General features: G+C 36.4%; 2 protein-coding genes and 1 pseudogene across 7 annotated transcripts in view; 2 read left to right on the top strand and 1 right to left on the bottom strand.

The window, feature by feature from the left end:
• Positions 1-13,617, top strand: part of FAM117B (family with sequence similarity 117 member B) — an 80,697-nt gene extending 67,080 nt beyond the window's left edge. The window contains exons 8-9 of one of the 3 annotated variants that reach the window (XM_036236219.1): positions 2,834-2,938; positions 12,015-13,617. In XM_036236219.1, the coding sequence (XP_036092112.1) occupies positions 2,834-2,903 (70 nt within the window). In that variant the 3' untranslated portion in view covers positions 2,904-2,938; positions 12,015-13,617. Of the gene's footprint in view, positions 1-2,033; positions 5,919-12,014 lie in introns of those variants that run through there. The other 2 variants (XM_036236218.1, XM_016161916.2) reach the window with 2 other exon arrangements.
• ICA1L (islet cell autoantigen 1 like) overlaps positions 12,643-27,765 on the bottom strand; it is a 63,146-nt gene continuing 48,023 nt past the window's right edge. For all 4 annotated transcript variants that reach the window (XM_016161918.2, XM_036236220.1, XM_036236221.1 and 1 more), the window contains one exon: positions 12,643-13,186. In XM_016161918.2, coding sequence (XP_016017404.1) covers positions 13,071-13,186 — 116 coding nt within the window. In that variant the 3' untranslated portion in view covers positions 12,643-13,070. The remainder of the gene's footprint in view (positions 13,187-27,765) is intronic.
• LOC118613874 lies at positions 23,231-23,349 on the top strand (annotated as a pseudogene).

Below are 27,765 nucleotides of genomic sequence, written 5' to 3'. Positions count from 1 at the left end.
TACCCTAGGCTGGCTGATGTGCTCCTAGGAGTTAAATGTTAGAGGTCAGGAGTGATTCCTCTTGGGTTGTGGAAACGCGAACAAGGTGGGGAATGGGTTAGTGCTTTTTTTACTACTGATGTTCTGTTTCTTGCTGGGTGCTAGTTAGACAAGTTATTACCATTTGTATTATTTTGCATTAATTTTTTCATAAGTCTTTTAATGAAAGCAGCAAGCAAATTAACTTTTAGAAAATGTCAAAGTCAGGAAGTAATTTTGTATTTCAGAAATGTGAGGTTTTATTCTCGATATCTATTAGCAGACACATGTCTTAAGTCATTTTTAACAAGATAATCTCAAACAAATTAATTAATTAAAAACCTAGGCTTTATTTGGAGGAGGATATAAAAATTGATTAGCCTTTTTCCCCTAATATGAGAAAGTTATCTTTAATAATTCCGTCTTCCCCCCCAAAACTCAGGCATTATTTAACTACCTATCTTTAAGCAATTGAAAACCACACTCTCAGAGAGGCATGTGCTCTTATCAGTAATATATCCAAATACACTTGTGCCCTGAAAGTATTCAACATGTTAAGTTGAATATTGTAGTCAAGAAAAAATGTACAAATAAAACAATTTAAATGATATATCTTAGATCTTAAATTATCTCTGTCATGGGTAGTTCACTGTTAATAAAATTTGTCCATCCAAAGCATTGTCTACTTGAAACTTTTTTTTTTGCATCTACTCCCCACGTCTGTAGTTTATTCATTTTTTAACACCCAACTAAGGTGTGACTTCCTTTGGAAAGGTTCTTCCTACCAAGCTCTTCCTCTTCCTCTGTGCTACAGGTTGTCCACTCCCATGTGCTACTTTCTAAACCTTTTATAAGCCAATTTTATCACTTCTGTCATACCCTTTTGCAGGAATTATTAACTTTTGTGCTATGGACACCTTTGGCAGTCTGATAAAGCTTATAGATGCTCTCGTAATCTATAAATTCTCTGGATAATGTTTTTAAATGCGTAAAACACATAAGACTACAAAGGAGACTAATTATATTGAAACATAGTTCTGCCTTTAGAATCCCCTCCTTGCAAGAACTACGCATTTATTCTGTCTACTTGTAGATTGTTCCATCTTTGGGTCCCCAGAGTCTAGTGCAGACTCGACACATTTGGATTTTGTTGTTGTTGTTTTATTAGGAGATGGGAACCATACTTTAATCATATCATATTATGTGATCATAGACCTTTGTCTACCTGAATCTTGATTTATTTAGTTTCTCCCACCTTAATTTCTTTTTAACTTTGTAGCACTTCTGTGTTCCTTTAGCAATTTAATTATTTTATATTTTTATTTTCATAGAGTACCATTAACAGTAGTATCCTCTTCCAACTATGCGAGTTAATTTTTAAGAGTATCTGGGGACAGGGAAGGATTTGACTTCAGTAGAAGTTTTAGAGCAAAGGACCACCATTAGTTTTATTTTGACTTCACATTTCTATTACGTTACTCAGAAAACCATTATAGTTAACTCGAATTGTTTCAGAAATTTTAAGTGCACATGAAGAGGAACTTAGGCCTACCAAAGTTTAGTCATGCAATGGTGGAACTTAGCAAAAGATGAACATTGTATGTCATTAATTTCTTTGCTTCCTCCCTTCAAAGTACTACAGACTTTGGAAAATCATGGTAATGGAACATATTTTGTCTTTAAACATCTAGAATTTCTTTTGCTTTAGGAAATTCTTTGTTCATATTGGCTATCTTAGATCTTCATTGGGATACAGTGGTCATTAGCCTGAGTTATGTGTGTCGTGCACAGGGCTTGCCAGGGAACTGAAAGCAGCGACGATGAATGGTGTTTTTCTAGCATTCTAAAATACATATTTTGAATCATGTGTTGTAATTCTACTTTGGTTCATAGCATTTGAAGCTTTTGACATAGCTGAATTTTGTACTCCTTTTATGTGTAAAAAATAATAATAAAAGAATTTACTTCCAGCGTTTGGTGACTTAAAAGTATCGGGTTGTCTGTTCTACATCTAGGCCAAAACAACTTCATGAAATCCCAGCCTTTTACTGTCCTGACAAAAACAAGGTGAATTTCATTCCCAAAAGCGGCTCTGCTTTCTGCCTCGTCAGCATCCTCAAGCCACTCCTTCCCACACCAGATCTTACTCTCAAGGGCTCTGGCCACAGTCTGACAGTCACCACTGGCATGACAACCACTCTACTGCAGCCTATCGCTGTGGCCTCCCTGTCTACAAACACAGAGCAAGACCGAGTCTCTCGAGGAACAAGTACAGTCATGCCATCAGCCTCTCTACTCACACCACCAGAACCAATCGAAGAAGCTGAAGGATAGGTCCCAGTGCTGCATAGCCATTGTTCTGGGTAACTGAGAACCTCCTCAAATCACGTGACTGTGATGGATGGCATCGTGTGCTCCCACTCGCTGTGATGTGCTCCAACTTTTCACAGTGACACGTCACAGTACATCTTCGGAAAGAAAGCAGCCCCTCTGATGGCTTTGCTCACTCATGGAGGCCAGCCCTGAGTGCTTAGCCTGCCTTTTCCTCAAGCACTGGTTGAAACAAGAAAGGTCTCGTTCTTTACTTTTGGAGGGCTGATATCTCATTGTTTTTTGTTTTCAAACTTCTTTAGAAACAAAAATAAAAACCTGATCCCTGCAAACATGATTCCTAGAGACACGAATGATGCTGCAAGAACCATCTTTTATATAAAAATGACTATTTTATAATACCAATGTTACATTTTCTGAAACATAGCAAACAGGATGTTTAAAAGATTCTTTGGTGGCTTCTGTTTCTTGTTTCCCTTTCTAGATATGTGCTTTTCTCAGCTGTTTTCAGCTTTGGGACCAAAGGGGTTGTTGGCATTTCCCAGCAGTCTTAACCTCATGACCATGTTCTTCTCCCAAACAAGAAATGGTAGGTAAACACATTGAACAAGTATATACAAAAAAAGATAAAAAGCAATATTAGTACATTATGTGATTTATGTTTTTTGATGTCAGAAGTTTGTGCTTTGGGTGGAATACTTGTAAAAATGCTGTTTTCTTCACTACTCCTGTACACATTTCACCATGTGGTCAGAAAAATTATGGTCTGGAGACAATTGCTTAATATGTTCTCACCTATCATTGGAAGTTGGTTTAAAAGTCAGCCAAAAAGAAGCTACCCAGTGTTGATTGCCAGCTAGGAGTAAGGAGCCTCTGGTTTTCTGCACAATATTTATCACATGATCTCCCTTTACCACAGGTGTCATTCTACCTTTAATCATCACTGTATCATAGTCCCAAGAGATCCTAAAATGACTGCATGGATTTCCTTCTTTGCTTTTGTGATGTTGTTGTCTTGTGGATATGGTCAGGGGTAGTAGTTTGCCAGGAGTGTAATCCGTTGAATAGCAATCCGTAGTCACAGAATCTTGCGACTGACCTTTACTTTATGGTGGTTGGCACTGAGATATGTTGTTGCCTACAGATTTTGCTAGTTGTCCCTCCAACATTTCACACAGTAGGGAAAATAGGCAAAGAGAGCATTGGAGCACAAAGAACAGGCTTATTCTAGTACAATCACTGCCAATATCACATGACAACAGTATTTCATGTCTGGGTATGTGATAGTGAAATTAAGGAGCAGCTCTTTTTAAAAACGAGTTTCAGCAGACTTGATAAAATGCATCTTTTTGAGATTTTCATATACTGCCTTATGATGCAGTAATTTGATGTTCTTATACATATTAAAGGGAGAACAAAAATTAAATACTTGTAAAAGGGATACGGTTTAGAAGGTTATTAATGTCCGTTTATCCAGACATATCCCATCACAGGAAACCTAGTGGTGGCAGTAAATCTTCTGAAAAGACTTCTTATAATGACGCACTTTTAAAACATGTAAGTCACCAAAAGTATGCCCTGTTAAGTTTAAAATGGAGATATAGTTAGGCAAGTTAGACAAACTCAGATGTGAATAAGTCTGTCAGGTTTCGATTGCCAGGAGCAATGAATTATGGTACCTTTTCATCCAAAACGAATTTAGTTGCAATTAGTACATTGTGGCTTCTAAATCAGTAAAAGCTCAGTTATTCAGGATGTAAATTTTCTGGTTGGTTTCTTAGAACCCTGCTTTTTTGCTTTTGTTATGCCTTTGACTTTACCATTTCACCCTGAGAACTGCTCTGTCAGAAGTACAGAAGAAAAGGCAAAAAACAACAACAACAACAACAACAAAAAAACCCCCCAAAACCCCCACAAAATCAGGTGAGTCGATTTGAATGGTAGGAAGAGGAAGTTAAAAACAAGGTTCAAAAAACCCCTCGGTTTTTGAATTACCTGAGTTCTGTTAAATCTGTTCTTTGCCTTACACTTTCTTCTGTCTCCATTCCCACAAGTTACAAGGGTATTTTACAACTAGAATGCCACTTTATTAACAATTTTTCTTTTTACTCTGTTGTGCACGTTTGTCTAATTCATATTTTTTGTAGAGTTTCATATATCCTTATTCTAAAGTAATTTAAAATCGGAATGGGAGGATAAGTTTAAGATTTATTTACATAGCTTATAAATGGAACTTCTAATGTTTGGTTGTAAGAATGTGAATTTACAGGTAAATGAATTGTATGGCAACCAAACATATCCTTGGGTTTGGGAGAAATAGAGCCTGAGAATTCGAAGGGAAAAAAAAGTACAAGGTACAAACAACTCTAACTGCCAGTGCCAAAGGGCTAATTTTTAAGCATATGAGCTTTATCGCAGTCTTAAAAAATATTAACCATAGGTCCATTGAGCTTTTTTATTTAACCCTTAGTTTACAGATTTGATTTTTTTTAAAAAAATGGTCTCAATAGACTGCATAATACTGTTTTCTAAAATTACATTCCATAATTATCTTGTTATTCTGTAGAAAACTGTACAGAAGGTAAATTTAGAATAGCTTCAATGGGAATATAATTTAAAACATTTTTAATTTTAAATAAATTTATTTCCATTGTAGTAAAATAAATAGGTGGCATGTATATGTCAGGAAAAGGAGCTATTCTGTGGTTATTCACTTTTTCGGTCTTAAGTTATTTTTTTACCCTTAAACAATTTCTTTGTGATAACATGTAAATTTACTGGTTTTGATCATGACTAAGTCTTGTCATGGCTTTTGTGACCAATTATGTTTTTGAAAAACTGCTTTGTGTTTTTGGTTACTGTGAGCATGGATGCCAAAATTATTTTTTATCTAGATTCTTCATTTTGTTTAAAATATTTCTTACACTCATGACAAGCCAAATCAGCCTTTTAGAAGGTGCTATTGCTGACTGAGGAATAACTGGCAACAAGAAAGCCATTTTTCTCCTTTCCTTAATGGCTGGCTTTTACTGGAAGGTATTAAAAAATGGCAGAATTTATAGCTTTCTGTATGTGCAAGATTAGGACTGGGTTATCAAGATTTTCTTATGTTAAAGGAAATAAAAGAAAAATTGCCACTACTGAATTTACTATTCTAAACTTAAGATTCATTCCTTGATGCTTGGAATTTTGATGTCTCAAAATCCTACCAGTGGAAGTGCTGAATTTGCATTAAGCTAAGAATACTTCACTCCGCACTTTAAGGTTTAAGTTTTACTCTGCCTAATTTAATGATAAGCAGAGCAGTCCTGAACAATATTTTGTTGATACAATCCTGTTGAAGAACATAATTTATGTTTTTTTAAAGTCTGTACCTTTCATCTCTGTTGAAGGTATGTAAATCTTTTTTAAATGCAATTTTTAAGATTTTGTTTTTCTAACAAAATTCTCCCCCCAAAACAGCATTTCCAGTGGTGATAAATATTGTTACTATGTACTTATGTATTCCTTGTATCTGAACACTTATTGCTGCCTCACAAGAAAATAGAACTTTTATGTTAAAAATAAAATCTGTTCTTGAGTTTTTTTTCTGTGTACTTTTATGAATATAGTCTCAAATTCACATTTTCTTTTCAGACACCTCTAGCCTGAAATAACTTATACGTAGCGTAGTCTTTTTCACAAATCTGTAGAAAAATGCATTCTGTACATAGCAGGATGTATAATATTACAGTTGTTATTTCCTTACTACCTCCTTATTTTCTCTAAACTTAAAAGTACCTGATCTTTGGCAAATGATAAGCAAACATTAAATTATAAACAAGTACACTGAAGGATATACATGTTTATAATTAATTCAGTACATTACAGTTTAATTAATTCAGTACATTACAGATTTACCTTGGGAAATCAATTTTAGTCTGAAGTACACGTAAGACATTTTTTTTTCCTTTTGTTTTGGTAATTCACTTTTCCTAAACCATCTGTAGTCTTCCTTTGTGACAGTGGTTTATTTATGCAAGACAGTTCAGGCGGGGGGAGTTTAGTCTGTATGCACACAGCAGACCTACTGTCACCATGGCCGTCAGTCACAAAAAATGGTCACCAAGTTACTTAATAAAAAAATTCTGGGGGAAAAGGTTGACCAGAATTTGGGGATAACTAAAGTATATATATTTACATTATATTTAACATAGCATCAAATACAGAGAATCTGAAACCGGCTCATACTTCCCTTTTCCGTCTCATCCCTTCACCGTTAAAGAGGTTGAAAGGAACAAATTTAGATTTCCGGCTGGGTGTTGCTCTCTTTCCCCCATTTATTATTTTTACTTTGAATTGTTAATATTAAATATACCAAAGAAAGGTTTTTAGGTTTATATTGATCCTTTCCCTTTTGGTTGCTTTAAAAAAGTCAGTGTAAAATAGAGTATCCTCTTCAATGTACAGTAAACCCTCGATGTCATCGATAGGTTCTGTGACTTAAGTGAAACAATTTATAATGAAACCAATTTTACCATAGGCTAATTGACATAAACGAGTTAAGTTCCTCTGGCATCTCATCACTGTTATAATGAAACAATATTTGAGGACCTGCTGTATATCATAGTATAATAATACAAATAGCCTTTGTATCTCTTTGATTCAGTGTTTTTCAAACTTTGTTTTTGGAATTAAATGGGCTCAGCTAAGATTTTTTTTTTTAAGCAGAATAGAAAACGAGTATATTTACACATAAGGAGAGTATTCGTGTGTAAAACTCTTGCTAGATAAGAGATACAGTCATGCAATGTATAATGTTTGGACTGCACATGATGGCGGTTCTATAAGATAGGAGTGAAAACTCTCTTGCTTAGTGACATCTTAGCCATTGTGATGTCCTACCACAGTGCATCACTCATGTGTTTGTGGTAACGCTGGTATAAACCTACTACACCTCCAGTTCAGCACATAAAATTACGTACAGTACGTAATACTTGATAATGACAAATGACAATGTTGTTGGTTTATGTATTTTTTGTCATAGAATGTACTCTTTGCACTTATAAAAAAGTTTGCTATAAAACTGCCGTGTTACATATAGCAGCCTCATATATCTCATGTTTACCATGTCTTTTGATTATATCATTTTTTGGGTACTTGGTTTTATCTTGTGTTGTTTTATAAATTTAGTGTAGCCTCAGTGTGCAGTGTTTATAAAAAGTCCACAGTAGAGTACAGTAATCCTAGGCCTTCACATTCTCTCATCATTCACTTACTCACCTGAGCAACTTATAGCCCTGCAAGCTCCATTCATGGTTAGTGTCTTATACAGGTGTAACATTTTTATCTTGTAAGTGCTATTTTTATATGTACTTACTATTTAACAGTAAGTATTTTTATATATACTTACTATGTTAACAGTTATCCTACAGTATTCAGTAACATGCTGTACAGGTTTGTAGTCTAGGAGCAATAGGCTATACCAGAGAGGCTAGGTGTGGAGTAGGCCATACCATCTAAGTTTGTGTAAGTACACTCTGATGTTTGCACAATGACAAAATCACCTAATAACACATTTCTCAGAATGCATTCCTGTCAAGTGGTACCTGACTATATACCTACTAGGTTGTAAATAAAATGATGTGAAAAATATTGTTAAGAACAGCTTTTGTGTAGGTACCTTTGAGTTAGTCTGGTATTGTAACACATGAAACTAGACTAGTTTTAGAGACATTGTTTCTACATCCCATTAATAAGTATCTCCAAATTGCTGGTTTTGTAAAAAATAACATACTTTTCAAGAGTTTGCATCTTCCTCAGGATTTATCTCCATATACTCTTAACTTTGATTTTATATGCTAGCATGGATTTGTCCTAAACATTTTTTACAGAAGACTATTATGGAGGCTCTCCCGGTTAAAAACCAGAAGTATAAGCATTCATCTCAATTCCACATGTTAAGCATTTATTTTTTAGATCATTGGGATAATGCAGGGGAGATGCAGAAAAGCTGGATTTAGAGCCATAATTTGGGTACTAGTTCTGGCTCTGCAGCTTAATGGTCATGGGACATTGGGTAAAGATGTCACCTCTTTGAACCCTAGTTTTCTGTTTATGTGATGAAGGAAATGCTGATAGTGCTGTCAGGTAAATGGTTAGTGAATGTGAAAATAGCTTGACTTATAAAACTGGAAGCAAGTACATCTTTGTTAGGTTAGTTTATTCATTCTTTAGGAAAGCCATAAGTTTTTGGTCATAGAAAATGATCAGCTCACAAAGTATAAAATAGTCAAGGCTGTTGAGCTGAAATCAATAAAAATAGGTAACACTGATTAAGTTTACCAAGTGCCAGACACTTTATATGTTACCATATACCCTAATCTTTATAATGACCCGATGAAGCTAGGTGCTGCTCTTTTTTACTATCTTATATATGATGAAATTGGAATTAGATTAAGTAATTTATGGTCATCTGGGAAAGGTCAGAGTCTGGCTTTGAACCAAGACCAACTCTAGAACTCAAACATTAACCACAGAGCCTTACTGCTATTTGTCCTGTAATGGTGACATTATTAATAAAATAGAGGTTCTCAGTATCATTGTAGATTATGTGCCATTCGGCCACTGCCCTGTTTGTTCTCCTTAGTGGACCTTCGTTGCTTCAACTGCTGGCAGCTTGGTTCAGAGGGCGAAGAGAAAACATGCTGATTAGACGCCAGTTCCTGACCAAGGAAGCTAGTGACACAAATCCTCAAACTCTGGATTTTAATGTCGCCATAGTTGTAGAAAGTCAAAAGAAATATTTTCTTTAATAGGGGAAGAAAAGAGTGATTCACATTTTTGCTGTTTTTTTTTTTTTAAACTGGCTTTTTGAAGAAAAGACAAAAGTAATTTCAATCTCAATACTTTGGTATGTCCATTTCAGACAAAGACAGTAGAATGAAATCATGAGGATCAAATTTAAGTTGTATGTGACAAAGGCACTACAAAATAACTATACATTGTTAACTGGTTATTCCTGTGGATGTTCATTTTACTTTTTAGTGTTTTTCAGACTTTTAAATGAGAGAGTATTACTTTGTAATGGGGGAAAAAACCCAACTTTCTTTAATGTGAAAACAATGCACTTCAAATTCGTATTTATTAACACCACCGGGACCTTTATCGCCTTTTTGTATTTCCTCTTTGTACTTTGAACAGTTTGTTTACAACACTGAGTGAAGAACCATGACTTCATTTTAAATATCAAGGACAGTTTTAAATACTGAACTCTTTAGTCTCCTTTTAAATGGCACTTAAAATACGGAAGATATTTTGTGTTGGGATTATGGATATGACCAATCCTGTTGCATAAGTTTGCCTTAAATATCTAAACAACTTCACATTGTATGTTTTAAAGGCATTATTTTCAATACTGCTGAATTAGTATTTTAAAGCCTGAATTTCTTCCTAGTCTAATTTCTACATCTGAAGATTTGGGGGCTTCATTGCTCAAGGTAATGGAATTCAGGGCACTGCCAATGCACTGGATCAGTTCTGAGACTTTATTCTTTTTATTCCTGCCTTTAGGAAATCAAGTTAAATATTATGGCTTATATTACATTGGTTATTGCTTCTAGGCTCACGATTTTGATATTTGACAATTTGTATTTTGTTACTGAGACTACACAGAGAATACACATTGTTATTTCTCATATGTTAAGTAAGAAGTAAATTAGAATCCAGATTCACAAGGATATTAATTGCTCTGGTTTTATTTTCATTCTGTGGTATCATCAATTTAAACTACCTTCTCACTATTGTGATTCTAAGGTAAAACCCAAGTTTTTAAATAAGGAAACAATAATTGGATTTGTATCAAATACTTTAAGAAATAAACTTTTGTTAACATCTTGTAATCTTTATTAAAAGAGGCTCAAAAAATAGAGCACATTCAAACTTCTTTTGTTCTTATGCTGTAAGACCTCTGCATTTCCAGATGGTCTGTAAAGACAGTTATGTGAAATAAATATCCATGGTTGAAATACAAACTCTTCATTGTGCAAATGCTGAAACCTGTTTTGTTAAAATAGTTTGTTTCCAACCAAAACAGAGCTATGTTTTACAATTAATGAAAGATTTCAAAGATATAAAATTATACCTATCTGATCTTAATATACCCTAGTATTCCTGCCTTTCTTGTAAAGTGGTAGATTAGGCAAATTTTAGTTCTGGGGCTTTTTAAATGCATTCTTATTTGGTATTAAAAAGTAAAAGATAGGTATTTCCCCCACTCAGTAAAATATTTCTTTTGAAAGAGTTCTCAGCCTATTCTTGGTTAAGGTTAATATATTTCTTACTGAATGGAAGATCTAGATTTAGACAAATAGCAACTGGTCACCATTCTGTTCTGTTTATTCTATCCTTTCCTTTACTCCCTATTTGAATATGTGGTTGGTTTCCTATATTAGTAATCTAGCTGTAGTAATAGTCAAATTTCTGTTTCCGGCCCTAAATTAATGAATGAGTTTCAAATGACAAATCTTGAGAAAGTGTGAATGGTTACCTTCATTTTAATAACTAAGTTTTCAATATGCTCTTCAAAAGTGGAGTTGTTAGACTTGCTGAAGTTATAACTAGACTTGCTAAGGCAGTTAATTTTGAATTGGGGGTAAATGGTCAAGAACATACTCTGTGTTGAAAGAAAATGTTAGAGACACTAAGAACTAAATAAAAATCTCTCGTATGTTTCTATTTTTTGAGGACATTTGCTCTTGGAAAATTGAGGGCCATATCCCTTCACATTCAGAGTCTGGGATTCAGATTTCTGGCTTAGCGAGACCAGTGGTTTTTCTCTGCGTTATGGTGTTTTTGTTTATATGAGATAATGACTGCTTTGCATGCAAGGGAGATAGTTTTGAACTCATGCATTAGTGAAAGAAACTAATAAAAATGGGACAAACTTGACAAGGTCAGCATTTTCTGAGGTACTCAAAGTTGAGAGCAGAATCACCATAGGTGTAGTATTTAGATCATCAATCATAATCATAACCCATGGTGATTGCATCTTGGCAGAACAAAGACAGTACTGCGTTCTGGGGAATTTCACTGAATAAAAAGGAAGACTTAAAAAATGCTTCTGAAGGGATAACCAAATAAATAGGACTAAGCATATGAAAAGATTTTAAGGAAAGACTTCCTGGGTCCATGTTTCTGACCCTCAGATAAGGTCTTTCCAGCCTATGCAGTACTTGGGCATAGTAGTGCTTTTCTGGAGCTTGCAGACAGTTCAGATTCAGTTAGGCCAAACTGCTATGGATGCGAAGTGGACTGCGTTTTACCTACTTGGGTCCATCCATTCCTAAAAAAATGTTTTTCTACACACACTGGCTCAGACATTACAAGCAGTTCTCTTGTCAATAATAAGTTTGTTTAAAACTAAGTAGATGGAAATTACTGTGAACAACAAAGTTAAAATGTTTTCTTATGGAAATAAATTTAATGACAAAAGTAAGACACTGGGAGTACTGCTTCAAGACTAAAAGGTGGGCAAGAAAGACTAACATGAAATCGAGTAATTGATGTGTATATGTAGTGGCTATGTTTTCATTAGCTTACACTAATTTCAGTGAAATAGCTTTCCCTGTAACTTAGATTCAAAACACTCTACAGGTAACAGGTTTTCTTCTTTAATAAACAAACAGAGCCGCAGATGCTGTCACCGGAAGAAAGTGAAAAGTGGAAAAAATATGACACTCCATCATTGATCGTGTAGAGCTTTTTGTAACTCTACCAGAAAGTATTCTGAGTTAAATCACGGCAAGAAATATGGGGTAAGTATGCAAATATATGTAAGTATAAGGTGTTTAGAATTTCTCCCTCATTCAGATAGCAGTTCCTGAGTAATTTCAGAAATACTATTGTCAATTGTTTATTGACCTCCCCTCCATTTCAGGAAGAATATGAATACTGCATATTACTGTATCTATGAAAAATCAGGCTTGAAAACACCTGTACAATGTCTTGAATGTTACTGGACATTCTGTAGATTATGAGATGGGAAGAAAGACTTTTCTGTTTCTATGGAGGATGGACTTTGCAAATAAATCATCCTGCTACTTCCCCATGAAAATTTGGCAATGTTATCAAGGGGTGTCTGATTGTCTATGAAGGAAAAAAAAAAAGGGTAATAGTACATTTTAGCCTCCAAGTGGAGAAAATAAGCACCAAGTTTCTCTGATTTTAAAGCAAATGGAGCTCTCAAATGTTATCCTACCTGTCTAACTAAAGACAAAACTGGTCTGGTTCTAGTATTGTTTTCACAACAGAAAATGCCTCTTACCACTGTTTTATTTAAAAACCAACCCCAAATCACAACCCAATTTACATTCTGTCATTTACCCACATAGAAAATGCTCACAGCCAGCAAGGAAACTTATACATGAAAGGCTTTCCAAATAAATAAACCCAACTCCTTATTGACAGAATTATTCCTAGTTGTTATTTCAAAATAAATTGTATCTATTTCGGATTCAATAGTTTCTAATACTTTCCACATATTATCAACAGCCACAAATCTGAGATCTTAAAAAGACAATCTATTCAAAGGTAGTCCTTACCATCTGTCTAAGGTTGGCCAACAAGTGCTATATTCACAAACAGGATGCTTTTGTGTATGAGTTACAATATAAATTTTCCACAAAGGCAGTATGTTGCAAAATCGATGTCTCAAGGCCATTAAAGTGACATCATAATTTGAGTCAAGCATTAAGAAGTTCATCATCTGGGTGTCCAATAGCATCTGGGTTTGAAAGTGGATCCAAGTCTGCAAATAGATTGAACCAGGCTGACATGCCTTGGTTACCAATGTTGGGAGCTATTAAAAAAGAAAAAAAAAACCATTAGAGTCTCAGATTTTTGAAATCACATTGTTGTACTTTCATGATTGCAAAGTAGATGGTTCTTCTAAATTAAAAAAATTTAAGACAATCGACAAGAATTACCTATCAATTTTGTTTCCTTGATAATTTTGAAAAGTTAATGCAGGTATTTGTGCTTTGCTGAGGCTCTTATAGCTAAGTGACTGCATGTTGCTCTAAGAAAGGACTTCATTAAAAATGAAAAGGCAGGCAGTAGTATAATTTTTTTAGAAGCGCTAAGAATTTATAGAAGGCTCTCAGGTAATGGTCAAAATTAAAAGTAATCTTTATCCTTACAAAGTAGAAATAAATGCTGCATTGTAAACTTGGCAAGAAACCTATATTATAAAATCAATATTAAAACAGTAACAAAGTAGAAAAAAAAAAACTCCACCTAATACTATCACATTAACACACCCAACTTGTCATTTTGGTCTACAGTTGTTTTCCTTTGTCTTTTCCATGTGCACATAAAATTTTTTGATATATTTTAAATGTATTTTTCAATTACCGTTGACATATTAGTTTCAGGTATACAACATAGTGATTAAACATAACAGAAGTGATCCCCAATAAGTCCAGTACCCATCTGACACCACACATGGTTATTACAATATTATAGACTATATTCTCTATACTATACTCCCCCTTGACTTGTAACTGCCAATTTGGATGTTTTTATTTTTATATATTTTTTCAATTATAGTTGACATACATTATATTAGTTTCAGGTGTACAACACAGTGATTAGACATTTATATAACTTATGAAGTGATCATCTTGATAAATCCAGTACCCATCTGACAACATGCAGTTATTACAGTACTACTGACTATATTCCTGATGCTGTACTTTACATCCCCATGACTATTTTGTAACTACCAATCTGTACCTCTTAATCCCCTCTCCCCTTCCATCCCTCTGCCCAATTTGACAACCATCAAAATGCTCTCTTTATCTATGAGCTTGTTTCTGTTGTTTGTCCTGTTCTCTAGATTCCACATATGACATCTTTCTCTATCTGACTTACTCCACTCAGCACAATACCCTCTAGGTCCATCCATATTGCAGATGGCAAGATTTCATTCTTTTTATGGCTGAGTAATAATCGTGTGTGTGTGTGTGTGTGTGTGTGTGTGTGTGTGTGTGTGTGTGTGTGTAACCTCTTCTTTATCCATTATCCATTGATGGACACCCATGATGCCTCCATATCTTGGCTACCGTAAATAATGCTGCAATGAACGTATGGATTCACATGTCTCTTCAAAGTGGAATTTTGGGTTCCTTCAGATAAATCCTAGAAGTGGGGTAACTGGGTCTTTTGTCTCATTATAACCTTTGTTTTAAAGTCTGTGTTGTCTGGTTTAACTATTGCAAACCCAGCTTTTCATTTGTTTCCACTCTCATGCAACTTCTTTTTTCATCCCTTTACTTTCAGTCCATGTGTCTGTCTGAATTGAGTCTCTTGTAGGCAGCATATGTGTTTTGTTATCCATTCAGCCACCATCTTCTGATTGGAGAATTTAATCCTTTTTTATTTGAAATAGTTTGTTGATATGTAGTTATTGCCATTTTATTCATATTTTTAATCTTTTTATCCTTTTTAAACAAGTCCCTCTTTAACAGTTCTTTTAATACTGGCTTGGTAATGATGAACTCTTTTAGCTTTTTCTCGTGTGTGTGTGTGTGTGTGTGTGTGTGTGTGTGTGTGTTACTTGTAAATCTCATAGATTTTTAGTTTGTCATTACCATGTACTTTATATATACCAAGAGATGTTCATAACAGTATAAAACTGATGGTTGCTTAAGTTTGAACACATTCTAAAATCACTGCTGTTTTACTCACCCTCATCCACACTTATGTTTTTGTCATTATTTTTTACTTCTGTGTCCGGGTGGATCTTGTATTTACTGTTGTAATTACACATGATCTTCCTACTTCTGTCTTTTAACCTTTGTATTAGCTTTACAGTTGTTGATCCAATGCTTTTACTCTTTGTCTTTGTTGGTTAGCATATTTTTCTTTCCTATATTTTCTTATTTTTATTTTGCTCTTTTCTACTTGGAAGAGTCCCATTAACATTCTTTGTAATACTGGTTTAGTGGCGATGAACTCCTTTAGCTTTTTCTTGTCTGGGAAACTCTTTATCTCTCCTTTTGATTCTAAAAGAGAGCCTTGCTGAGTAAAGTAATCTTGGTTGGAGGTCTTTATCTTCCAGCAATTTGAATGTTTCATGTCATTCCCTTTGGCCTGCAAAGTTTCTGTTGAGAAATTAGCTAATAGTCTTATGGAAGCTCCCTTCTACATAACTGCTTTTCTCTTGATATTTTTAAGATTCTCCCTTGGCCTTTAAACTTTGGCATTTTACATATGATGTGTCTTGTTTGGGTTCATCTCGTTTGGTGCGCTCTGAACTTCTGGACTTGTATGGCTGTTTCCTTCACCAGGTTAGGGAAGTTTTCAGTGATTATTTTTTCAAATGGGTTTTCTCTTTCTTCTTCTGGTACCCCCGTGATGCGAATGCTGGTACACTTGATGTTGTCACAAGGTCCATTAATGTATTGTCACTTTTTAAAATTCTTTTTACTTTCTGTTGTTCTGATTGGTTGTTTTCTGCTACCCTCTCTTGAAGATCACTAATTAGATCTTCTGCTTCATCTAATTTATGTTGATTCCCTTTAGTATATTCATTTCAGGTATTGTATTCTTCATTTCCGACTGGCTCTTTTTTTATGGTTTCTATCTTTCTGTGTATGTTCTGAGTTTGTCTGTTCTTCCCCTAAGTTCATTGGGCATCCTTATAACCAGTGTTTTGAACTCTATCTGTAGATGATAAGTTTCCATTTCATATAGTTCTTTTTGGGGGGAAGTTTTGTCCTGTTCTTTCATTTGAGATGTTTTCTTTGTCTCCTCATTTTGGCTGACTTCCTCTTTGTTTCTATGTATTATATCTACTGTTTCTCCTAGTCTTGACAGAGTGGCCTTATGTAGAAGGTGTCCTATGGGGCCCAATGGTGCAGTCTCCCTGGTCACCTGATCCAAGTGATCCGGGGGTATCTCCTGTGTGGGTTGGGTGTGCCCTCCTGTTGTAGTTGGGCCTCGATTACTGTTGGCATGTCAGTGGGTGTTGACCCTCTTGCTGACTGGCTGTGAGGGCTGGCCATGACTACAGTGGATGAACTGTTGTGTGGGGACTGACCCTATGGAGTAGGAGTCGATTTAGCAGGGCTCTGGCACCAGCCAAGTGTGCTCTTTGGGGTGTTGTTTGTGGAGATGGTTGAGCGGTGCTGGTGTGATCTGAAGCCAGCCACTGGGTGTGTTTGGACTGGAGCCTCAGGAGGGGCTCTGGTGCAGTTAAAATTCAGCTGCCATTTGTGCTGCGTTTGGGGCCACTTGGTAGGAGCTACAAAGTGATCTGTGGTTGGTTTCTGCTTATGCTGGGCTTAGAGGCATTTGGGAGGGAATATACTGTGAACCAAGGCTGGCTCCCATTAGTGCCGGGCTTGGGACCCTTTGGCTTAATCATGTGAGCTGAGACCAGCTGCCACTTGTGCTGGGCTTATGGCCACTTAGTTGAAGCTATGTTCCAGGGCAAGGCTGGCCACTGCTTATGCCTGATGGGATTTACAATGCAAGTTGAGACCCTTTATCCCTTGCTGGGCTTGTGGCTGCTTAGCAAGAGCTACAAGGCTTGCCAAGACTGGCTACTGCTTGTTTGGAATTTGTGACCTTTGAGAGATTTTGGGAAATTCCATAGCAGGAGCTGAGGCAGGCTGCTGGTGTAGAGGAGTTGCTGGTAGAGACTCAGGTCAGGCGAATGAGTTGGGTGGGGCCAAGTCTCAGTGAATCACCAGTGGGGTGCAAATGCTATTAGCAGGTTAATGGGGAGCACAGATTTGGTGCATACCTGCACTGGGATGGCTGAGTGGAAGACAAATTCAACAAGGGAACCAATGGTTGCTCTCAGCACTTCTGTCCCCAGAAATAGTTGCCTTGACCCTTGCCCCTCTAGCCCTTGCCCTGAAGTTAGTCAATTTAGTTCCTCTATGGGTGCCCCTGGTGCTTTCCAAGCTGCTGCCCCTCGTCTGGAGCTTACAGCAAGTGTTTCTGTGGACTGGCCCTCTAAGAACAGATGTTATGGGAAGTCCTCAGCACTGCCTCCCTGGCTAGGGAACCCAGTGTGGAGCTGTGGCCCCTTGCTTCTCAGAGGGGACCTTCGCAATCAAGACATCCCTCCTGATTCTTAATTGCCACACCTTGGGTATGGGACCTGCCCATTCAACATCTCTGCCCCCCCACCAGTCTCGACATGGCTGCTTCTTTATATCCTCAATTATAGGACTTCTGTTCAACTAGTCATCAGGTGACTCATAATTATGGTTCTATAAGTTAGTTCTAATTTTGACTGGATCATGAGAGGAAGTGAGCACAGGAGGTTTACCTACTTCACTATCTTGACTGTAAGTCCAACGACCATAATTTTTAAAATTACATTTAATAGAATTGATTATGTCTCAGATACAATTTACTGTTAGCCAACTTCCTCTCATTTTCCTGTGGAGATTGGAAAATATAGTGTATTGATAGTCTACCAGTTGTGCTGTGGTAGATAATCAAGGATCTACATTTTGGACAAAGGCTGGGACTAATGGAAGAATGCACAGTGGCACGGACAGGGGGTCATCACAGAAGGCTAGGTTCTTAAAGGCCAAGGGGTCCAGAAAGCAGGGCTGAGACCCAGGGGACAATCTAAGACTTACCAGGGACACAGTAGGCAGAGGACAGAAAGCAGTCATACCCATAAGAGCCTAAGGAACTCTCTTTTACAATTTTGGTTCCCACTTTCACAGAGCAAAGGCTGGAGTTTGGGCTGTGGGGATCCAAAGCCTCGAGGATCAAGTAAGAGTCAAAGTCTTCAGTGTATGTCCAATTCTGTGTGTCCACTACTCCCCCCAGGTAGTGTCAAGTGATACCCACACAGGTTCTGGCTTTGAGTTCCTGGCACACTACCTATTAATCATATGCGATCATTTAACCTTAGGTGCTCTTGTTTCCTCGTCTATAAAGTAATAATTTATCATTAAATCAGGATACTTGAGAGTGATCAGGGGGGCTATTAATAATTATGCTATAATTATAGGTGTCAATCAGAATATGTGGTCATTCCTCTAACACCTGACCTTTGTGCAGCTGTTGAGGGGTTCTGAGGAGTACATGAAAATTATACAGCATTTACAAATGTGGAATGGTCTTATATTCATCTGTTACAATGGGAAATGAAGGTCTTAGTTTTATTATTTATATGGGGGCTCTCTCTGTGTGTATACTTTTCTTGCCTCCAGAAATTCTTACAGAAAAACAAATAGAAAATGAATTATACTGAACTATACTATACATATAGAGAAAAAGATCCAAGTAACATTAATTTTCATAAAATAAAAGGAACCATAAATTGAGAAACAACACGACTACTCCTTTGAGCTCCTCTTGTGACACCCTTCCAGTCATTACTCACACATCCACTCTCTTCAAGGGAACACTAAGATAAATTCCATTTTGGGCTATTAGCAATAGTGTTGTGATAACATTCTTGTGCATATATTTGGTCAAGATGATGCATATCTGTTGGATATGCATCTGTTGGATACTAAGGAGTGTAATGCTTGGTCTGGGTTATATATGTGTTCAGTTTTAGCAGAGTCTGCTAAATAGTAATACCATTCCAAATGGCAATATGAATTTACACTCCCTGAAGCAGTTCCTCCACATCCTTGTCAACATGTTGGAATTTTCTTTTTTTATTCATTTAAGCCATTTTGGTAAGGGTGTAATGGTATTACATTGTGATTTTATTTGCTAATGAAATGGGGCACTTCGTGAATGAATTTTAAGGCTGTTAGGAATTTTAATTTGTATAAAAATTCTCAGCCCTAAATTTATAGCAGTTTTTTTTCTGAGAGCTTCTCCCCCTATTCCATCCCCCTTGCTCCCCCCCCCCCCACACACACACAATATAAGCTCATGGATTATAAGCAAATCACAGCTTTCTTTTTACCCCTGATTTTTTAAGTTCATTCCTGAAATTTATTAGTTATAGTCTCTTTTAAATGATTAAGAACAAGTTCAGTTTTAGCAGGTTTTTATAAAAGAAAACTATAATTATAAATAGTCTGACACCCTAGGAGATGGCTGTATTCTGAATCAGCTGGTGTGATTCCATGATTTTCTTGGAACTGATGGATTCCTTGATTAATTTATCCCAAAGGGTTGGGAATAATCAAATATGACTCCAAGAGTCCACAATGATATATATCAAGTAAAAAAGGAGGGACATGAGAAATCTTTTCCACCAGTAGAATGCCAACTAATAAATGCAGAATAAATGAGGAAATAGAAAACCACCATTTGGCAGCAACCATAGTAATGAATGTTTCTTCTGAGAATTATCAGTGAATGCTAAATCAATTAGTAGGTGAAACTTTGATAGAAACAAACTATTTACACAGCTACAAAATATTTTCCCAAAAGATAAGTATCTTTTATAATGGAGAAACCTGACAGACAAAGTAATCAAAGTTAACATCACAAGCAATAGGATAAAGTAGACATCATGTACCACCTGATATGGTTTATTAACAAGACACATTATTCCTGTGCTGCTAGTCTTGCTAAAATGCATAACCTGAATTAATTATAAGAAAACATCAGATAACCTAACTCAAGGAATACACTACAAAATAAATGACCTATACACTACAAAAAAGTCATAATGATGAAGCACAAAGATTGAGGAACTATTCCAGATTAAAAGACTAAAAAGACTAAAGAGGCAACTAAATGCAATGTATGATCCTGGACTGGATCCTGGACTAGGAAAAAAAAAACCCTTTTTTTCCCCCTTAAACGACATCAGTGGGACAACCTACAAAATCTGAATAAGGTCTATAGATTATTCCTTATTTTGACCACTGTATCATGATTATGTAAAAGAATGTCCTTGTTTTTAGGAAAGAGTGAAATATTTAAGGATAAAGGGGCATTATGTCTGCTCCTTAGTTTCAATAATTTCAGAAGAAAAAAAAAATATATATATATATATAAACACACATGAACAAAGACAGAATAAGGCAAATATAGTAACATTTTGGGAAATCTAGGAAATATTTTGTATTACTTTTGCAAACCTATCTGTAGGTCTGAATTATTTGAAATTTAAAAAAAAACGATATCACAAGAATTCAGGAGTCAGTCTGAAAGAGCTCCCACTGGCCAACATGGGCAATTTTAGCACCAAAATGATTAAGTACAGTAGTGATTTAAGCCACGGAAAAAATATGAATTAATACAGGAATGAACATAAATGAGGAAGAAGAGAGGTCTTTCATTTATAGCGAAGTGTTGAGAGCTGGTAGAAAGAATGAACTGTATGGCATGTGAATTATATGTCAATAAGGTTGTTTAAAAATTTTGATCAACAGATAAAATATGATATAACCATACAATGGGATATTATTCAATCTTAAAAAGGAAGGAAATCCTGTCACATGCTACAACATGGATGAACCTCGAGGACATTATGCTAAATGAAATAAGCCAGTCACAAGAGACAAATACTGTATGATTCTACTTATATACCTAATTAGTCAAATTAATAGAAACAGAATAAAATGGTGGTTACCAGAAAAACAGGAGTTGTTGTTTAATAGGTATAAAGTTTCAGATTTGCAAGATGAAAAAGTTCTGGAGATAGATTTTACATCAATACGCATATACTTACCATTACTAAATTGTACACTTAAAAATGATTAAGATGGTAGATTTTATGTGTTTTCTACCATAATAAAAAAAATGCAGAGGGAGTACGAGGTTACAAATGTCATTTCCCAACCATTATAATAAAAACTGAATCAAACCATAAGCAACAATGGATGTTAAATCTAAGTGGAAATTCTGATGAAGAGCAGGACGTGTGCATGGTCACAAAGTACCTCCCCACAGACTGCTTAGTAATTGCAAGAGAGGATAAAATAATTATATAGGAGAAAAACTGGATAACACCTTGAATGAATGATCAACATTAACTTCACCAATGAGAGAGAGATAAGAACAGTATAAGCTTCCAGGTGTAAAACCTTGAGAAAGGGACATCATCTAAGCCGTATTTCAGTCAAGAATGAATAACCTCAGGCGGGTCAAAGATGGTGTAGGCAGATACTGAGCTCACCCCCTCCCAAGAACACACCGAATGTACACCTATATTTAGACCAATTCCTGAGACAACTGTGTGCCAACTGAACAGCTTTTGCACCATAAGCAAGAGAGACGGACCATGTAGAGGCGGTTGGGGACCCACGAGAGCTCTGCGGGAGCTAAGGTGAACCACCTCAGGACTAGAGGAACTGGTGAGTGCTATTGTTTTCATTGCCCCTGAATGTGGATAGTGTGCGAGCCATCCAAGTTCTCTGGCCCATCTGCAGGGCCCTGTGGACCCCCCCTCCCCCCTCCAGAGCAGGTCCAGCAAAAACAGGCGAGCACCGCACCATGCATACCAGAGGCCCCTCTACCCAGAGGTTGATCCACCAGGTGCTGCTTCAGGCACCCACTGGTTTGTGCACACAAAGGGCTTTCCCACCTGGAGAGAGTGCAAAGCTAACAAAGTGCTGTAGTACCTGTCATCAGGTCTACTCTGCCCAGAGAAAGTGTGGAGACAGTAGGGTGCTATTCTATGCTCACATGGGGCTGCTTCTCCTAGAGAGAGTGTAGAGGTAGCAAAATGCTGCAGTACCTGTACGTAGTACTGCCCCATCCAGGGAAAGTGCAAAGATGGTGGGGGCACTGCTGCACATGCCCTTGGGACTGCTCTACCCAAAGAAGGTATGGCGCCAGCAAAACTTTACCCATACTCAGGGCTGCCCCATGTGAAGTGAGCAGAGTCCTGCTGTATGTGTGCAAGGCTGACAGCAGAGCTAGTGGGCACTGAGAAGCAGGCATGCAGAGCAGCCCCACCCAGACCATGCTCTAAAGGCAGACAATTAAAGCAATGTGGCATGCAGGCAGGGCTATCTGGCCCAGAGTGAGCGGGGTGTGGCTGAGCGCATGAGGCACTACACCCCTTGGAGAATATGGTTGTGCATTCGAACAGACCTGCCCGACCCGGAGAAAGGGTGGAGCTAGGAGGGCATTGAGAGGCAGGCAGAATGGCTACACCTAGACCCTGCTCTGACTGCAGACAATTAAAGCAACAGGGCACACATACCAGGCTGGAAGAGTGGCATGACAGGTGTGTTGTTGAGCATGCGAAGAACTGCATTGCCCAGAAAGGGAGCAGAACTATCAAAATGACTGCACACTTTCGGGCCTGACCCCTAGGGAGAGAGGGTGGGCTGTTGAGATGTAAGCTTGCAAAGCAGCCACACCAGTCCTTGCTCTGTTCAGTTAAAGCAACAGGGTACACCAAGAGTACACCTAGCAGCCCAGCCTACATCAGGAGCCCCACCTGGATTAGAAGCAAAGAAGCATGCACACACCAGGCTGCCCCACCTGGGACCACTCCTTTAGGCCAGGTGATAACACCAGGCACCATAGGCACCTGCCCTGACAAAAACTGGCCTGCTAAAACTACTTAACACAGTCTACACAGAAACCAGTCTTTCAAGATTTAGAGGGATAGCTATCCTATCCAACTCTAGGAACAAAGAAAGAAAGTCAAACAAAATAGGAAGATAGAAGAATATGCCTCAAATGAAGGAATAGGAAAAAATTCCAGTGAAAAACCCTACTGAAATGAATGAGTAATTTGCCTGATGAATTCAGAGAATCAGTTATGAGGATGCTAAACAAACTTAAGAGTGCAATAGAGGAACTCAGAGAACACTTCAACAAAGAGATAGATGATGTAATAAAGGACCAATCAGAGATGAAGAATACAATAACTGAAATGAAGAATACATTAGAAGGAACTGGCAATAGATTAAATATTACATCAAAAACAATGAAAGGAGTCTATAGCCATGTTACCCTGAACATGCCTGATCCTGTCTGATCTTGGAAGCTAAGCATGGTCGGGCCTGGTTAGTACTTGGATGGGAGACCACCTAGGAAGACCAGGTGTTGTAGGAGTAAAAAACAGTGAAAGGAGGAATAAAATGTAGTTGTTTTAAAATGTGATTGAACTTTTATCCATATTAATTTAAAATAGACTGCTATAGATATAAATGGATATATATGAACCTCATGGTAACTATAAACCAAAAATTACACAAAAAATGAAGAGAAAGCAATCCAATCAAAACACTAGAAACCAAGAAATTAAAAGGGAAGCGATCAAGACAAGAACAGCGAAGAACCACAAAACAACCAAAAAAAAAAAAAAAAAAGCAATACTCACATACCTATCAGTAATTATGTCTAAATGGACTAAATGCTCCAATCAAAAGATGTACAATAGCAGAATGGATTAAAAAAAAACATGACCTATCTGTATGCTGGTTACAAGAGAGTATCAAAAGACACACAGACTGAAGGTAAAGGATGCAAAAAGATATTCCATGCAAATAGAAATGAAGAGAAAGCTAGTGTTGCAATACTCATATCAGACAAAATTGACTTCACAACAAAGACTGTAAAAAGAGACAAAGGACATTACCTAATTTTAAAGGGATCAATCCAAGAAGAGGATATAACAATTGTAAATATTGACACACCCAATGCAAAAGCACCCAAGTATATAAAGTACACGTTAATGGACATAAAGGCAGAAATGAACAGTAATACTATAATTTTGGGGGCTTTAATTCTCTAGTTACCTCAATGGATTAAATCATCCATACAGAAATTAATGAAGAAATGATAGCCTAAAATGCCATATTAGACCCGTTTAACTCCATAGACATTTATAGAGCATTTCATCCAAAAAAATGTAGATCACACATTTTTCTCAAGTGCACACATAAACTTTCCAGGATAGATCACATACCAGGGCACGAAACAAGTCTCAGTAAATTCAAGAAGATGGAAATTATAGCAAGTATTTTTCTGACTACAGTGGCATGAAACTAGAAATTACAAGACTAAAACTGAAAAAAACACAAATACATGGAGATTCAACAACACGCTTCTAAACAATCAATAGATTAAAAAGGAAATAAAACAGGAAATCAAAAGCTACCTTGAGACAAATGAAAATGAAAACACAATCTCAAATTCTATGGAATGCAGCAAAAGCAGTTATAAGAGGAAAGCGTATAGCTATACAGGCATACCTCAAGAAGCAGGAAAAATCCCATATAACCAATCTAAATTTACACATAAAGAAACCAGAAAAAGAACAAACGAAACCCAAAGTAGAAGGAAGGAAAATAATAAAGACCAGAGTGAATGAAGTAGGAAATAAGAAGACAAAAGATTAATGAAACTAAGAGCTCGCTTTTTGAAATAAAATTGACAAGCCTCTAGCAAGACTCATCAGGCAAAAAATACAAATAAATAAAATCAGAAATGAGAGAGGAGAGATTACAACTGACACCAGAGAAACACAAAGATCATTAAAGCATACTATGAACAATTACAGGGCAACAAATTGGACAATCCAGAAGAAATGGGACAACTTTAGAAACATACAACCTTCCAAGACTATACCAGGAAGAAACAGAGAATCTTAACCAATTATTAGCAATAATAGCAGTAATCAAAAAACTCTCAACAAAAGCCCAGGACTAGGTGGCTTCACAGGTGAATTACACCAAACATTCAAAAGAGAATTAGTACCTATCCTTCTCAAGCTATTCCAAAAATTAAGAGGAAGGAATGCTTCCAAATTCATTCTATGAGGCCAGCATAACTCTGATACCAAAAATACAAAGACATTACAAAAAAGGGAATTACAGGTCAACATCTCTGATGAACACAGAGGCAAAAATCCTCAGCGAAATATTAGCAACCGAATTTAAGAGTACATTAAAAGGATTATATACTATTATCAAGTAAGATTTATACAAGGGATGCAATGGTGGTTCTACGTCCACAGAATAATGTGGTTCATCACATCAACAAAACCAAGGATAGAAATCATATGATTATCTCAATAGATGCAGAAAAAACAATAGGCAAAATTCAACATCCATTTGTAAGAACTCTCAACAAAGTGGGTATAGAAGAAACTTACCTCAGCTTGATAAAGGCAATATATGACAAGCCCACAGCTAACATCTTATTCAATGGTGAAAAGCTAAAATCTTTTTCCTCCAAAATCAGGAACAAGACAAGGATGCCCACTCTCACCACGATTATTCAATATAGTATTGGAAGTCCTAGCCACAGCAACCAGGCAAGAAAAAGAAACAAAAGACATCCAAATTGGAAGAAGTAAAACTGTCACTATCTGCAGACACATGATATTATATATAGAAAACCCTAAAGAATTCACCAAAAACTAATAGAATAAAAGAATTCACTAAAGTAGCAGTACACAAAATTTAATATACACATATCCATTACACTAATAACAAGCCATCAGAAGGAGAGATTAAGAAAACAATCACATTTACAATTGCATTAAAAGAATAAAATACCTAATAATAAATTCAACTCAGTAGTTAAAAGACCTATTAGACACTGAAGAAACTGAAGAGGACACGAATGAAAAAGGATATACCATGTTTATGGACTAAGAAGGATTAATATCATTAAAATGTATATACTACTCAAAGCAATCTACAGATCCAATACAATTCCTATCAAAATACCAATGGCATTCTTTTCATAACTAGAACAAATAATTCTAAAATTTATATGGGACCATAAAAGACCATGAATAGCCAAAGCAATCTTGAGAAAGAAAAACAAAGTTGAAGGTATCACACTCCCTTATTTCAAACTATACTACAAAGCTGTGATAATCAAAACAGTATGGTACTGGCACAAAAACAGACACATTGATCAATGAAACAGAAAATAGAGCCTTGCTTATATGGTCAACTAATCTACAGTGAAAGAGGTAAGAATATATAATGGAGCAACAAAAGTCTCTTCAACAGTGGTATTGGAAAACTAGACAGATACATGCAGAAATCGAAAACCAGAACAAAACTGGATCACTCTCTTACACCATATACAAAAATACACTTAAAATGGACCTGAAACCGTAAAACTTCTAAATGAAAACATAGGTAGTAAACTATTTGACATCAATCTGAGTAATACCTTTTTGGATACGTCTCCTCAAGCAAGGTAAACAATAAACAATTAGAATATCAAACTAAAAAGCTTCTGCGCAGTGTAGGAAACTACCAACAAAACAAAAACCACCAACAAAACAAAAAGGCAACCTACTGAAAGGGAGAATATATGCGCAAATGATATACCCGACGAGGGGTTGATATCCAGAAGACATAAGGAGTTCATACGACTCAATAACAACCAAGAAACAATCCAATCAAAAAATGAGCAGAGGACATGAAAGACATTTTTCCAAAGAAGACATATAGATGGCCAACAGACATATGAAAAGATGCTCAACATTTCTAATCATCAGGGAGATGCAAATCAAAATAGCAATGAGATACACCTCACGCCAGTCAGAATGACTGTTATCAAAAAGTCAACAAATAACATGTAGAGGATGTGGAGAAAAGGGAACCCTTGTGCATTGTCGGGGGACTGCAGATTGGTGCAACCACTACAGAAAACGGTTAAAACTGAAATAAGGAGCAGTCTAATAAAAACAAACAAACAAACAAAACCCAGTGGAACAGTTTCAGGTTAAAAGAGGCTAAAAAGACATGATAAATGAATACTATACATTACCCTAGACTCACTAATTGGGGCGTGGTGGGAAGTGCTATCAAGGACATTACTGAGTCGACTCACAAAACTGTAATACAAATACATGGTAGATTACAGAAAAGTATTGTGTTAATATTAAATTTCCCGAGGTTTATAACCATACTCCGGTTATGCAAGAAAATATATCTGTTCTTAGGAAACACAAACTGAAGTATTTTAGTGGTAAAGGGTCATGATATACATAATCTACCCTCAGTTGGTTCAGAATAAAATAACACAGAGAGACCTACAGGAAGCAAATGGGGTAAAATACTAACAATAGGTGAATATGAGTAAAGGGTATACAAGTGTTCTTTGTGCTATTTTCATTTATGCAACATTCCTGTACATTTGAAATTCTTTCCAATTAAAAAGTTTTAAAAACTCAACATCAGTGACTAAGATTAATATGTATGTAAAATTCTACAAAATGGAGTGTCTATTTTCTATGAATACCCTATACAGTAATTACAACACGGACCAGGTCTGCAGACAATAGTACGGTAAGTATTCAATATATGTCAGCAATTACCACGTACCAGGCCCTATGCTTAGTGCCTGAATGCACTATTTGTCAATAGTCATCCTGTAATCAAAGAGACTCTTCCATCTCCAGTAGTATTATCCAATGTCAACAAACCTTAACACAAAATATAAAAGATTAAAGTACAGAATTTAGTTTACTATGACAAAATCACAATTTCTATTCACTTC

Source organism: Rousettus aegyptiacus, unplaced genomic scaffold (genome assembly GCF_014176215.1).
Source record: "Rousettus aegyptiacus isolate mRouAeg1 unplaced genomic scaffold, mRouAeg1.p scaffold_m13_p_2, whole genome shotgun sequence".
Classification (NCBI taxonomy): Eukaryota; Metazoa; Chordata; class Mammalia; order Chiroptera; family Pteropodidae; genus Rousettus; species Rousettus aegyptiacus.
This window is presented reverse-complemented; position numbering and strand designations above follow the sequence as displayed.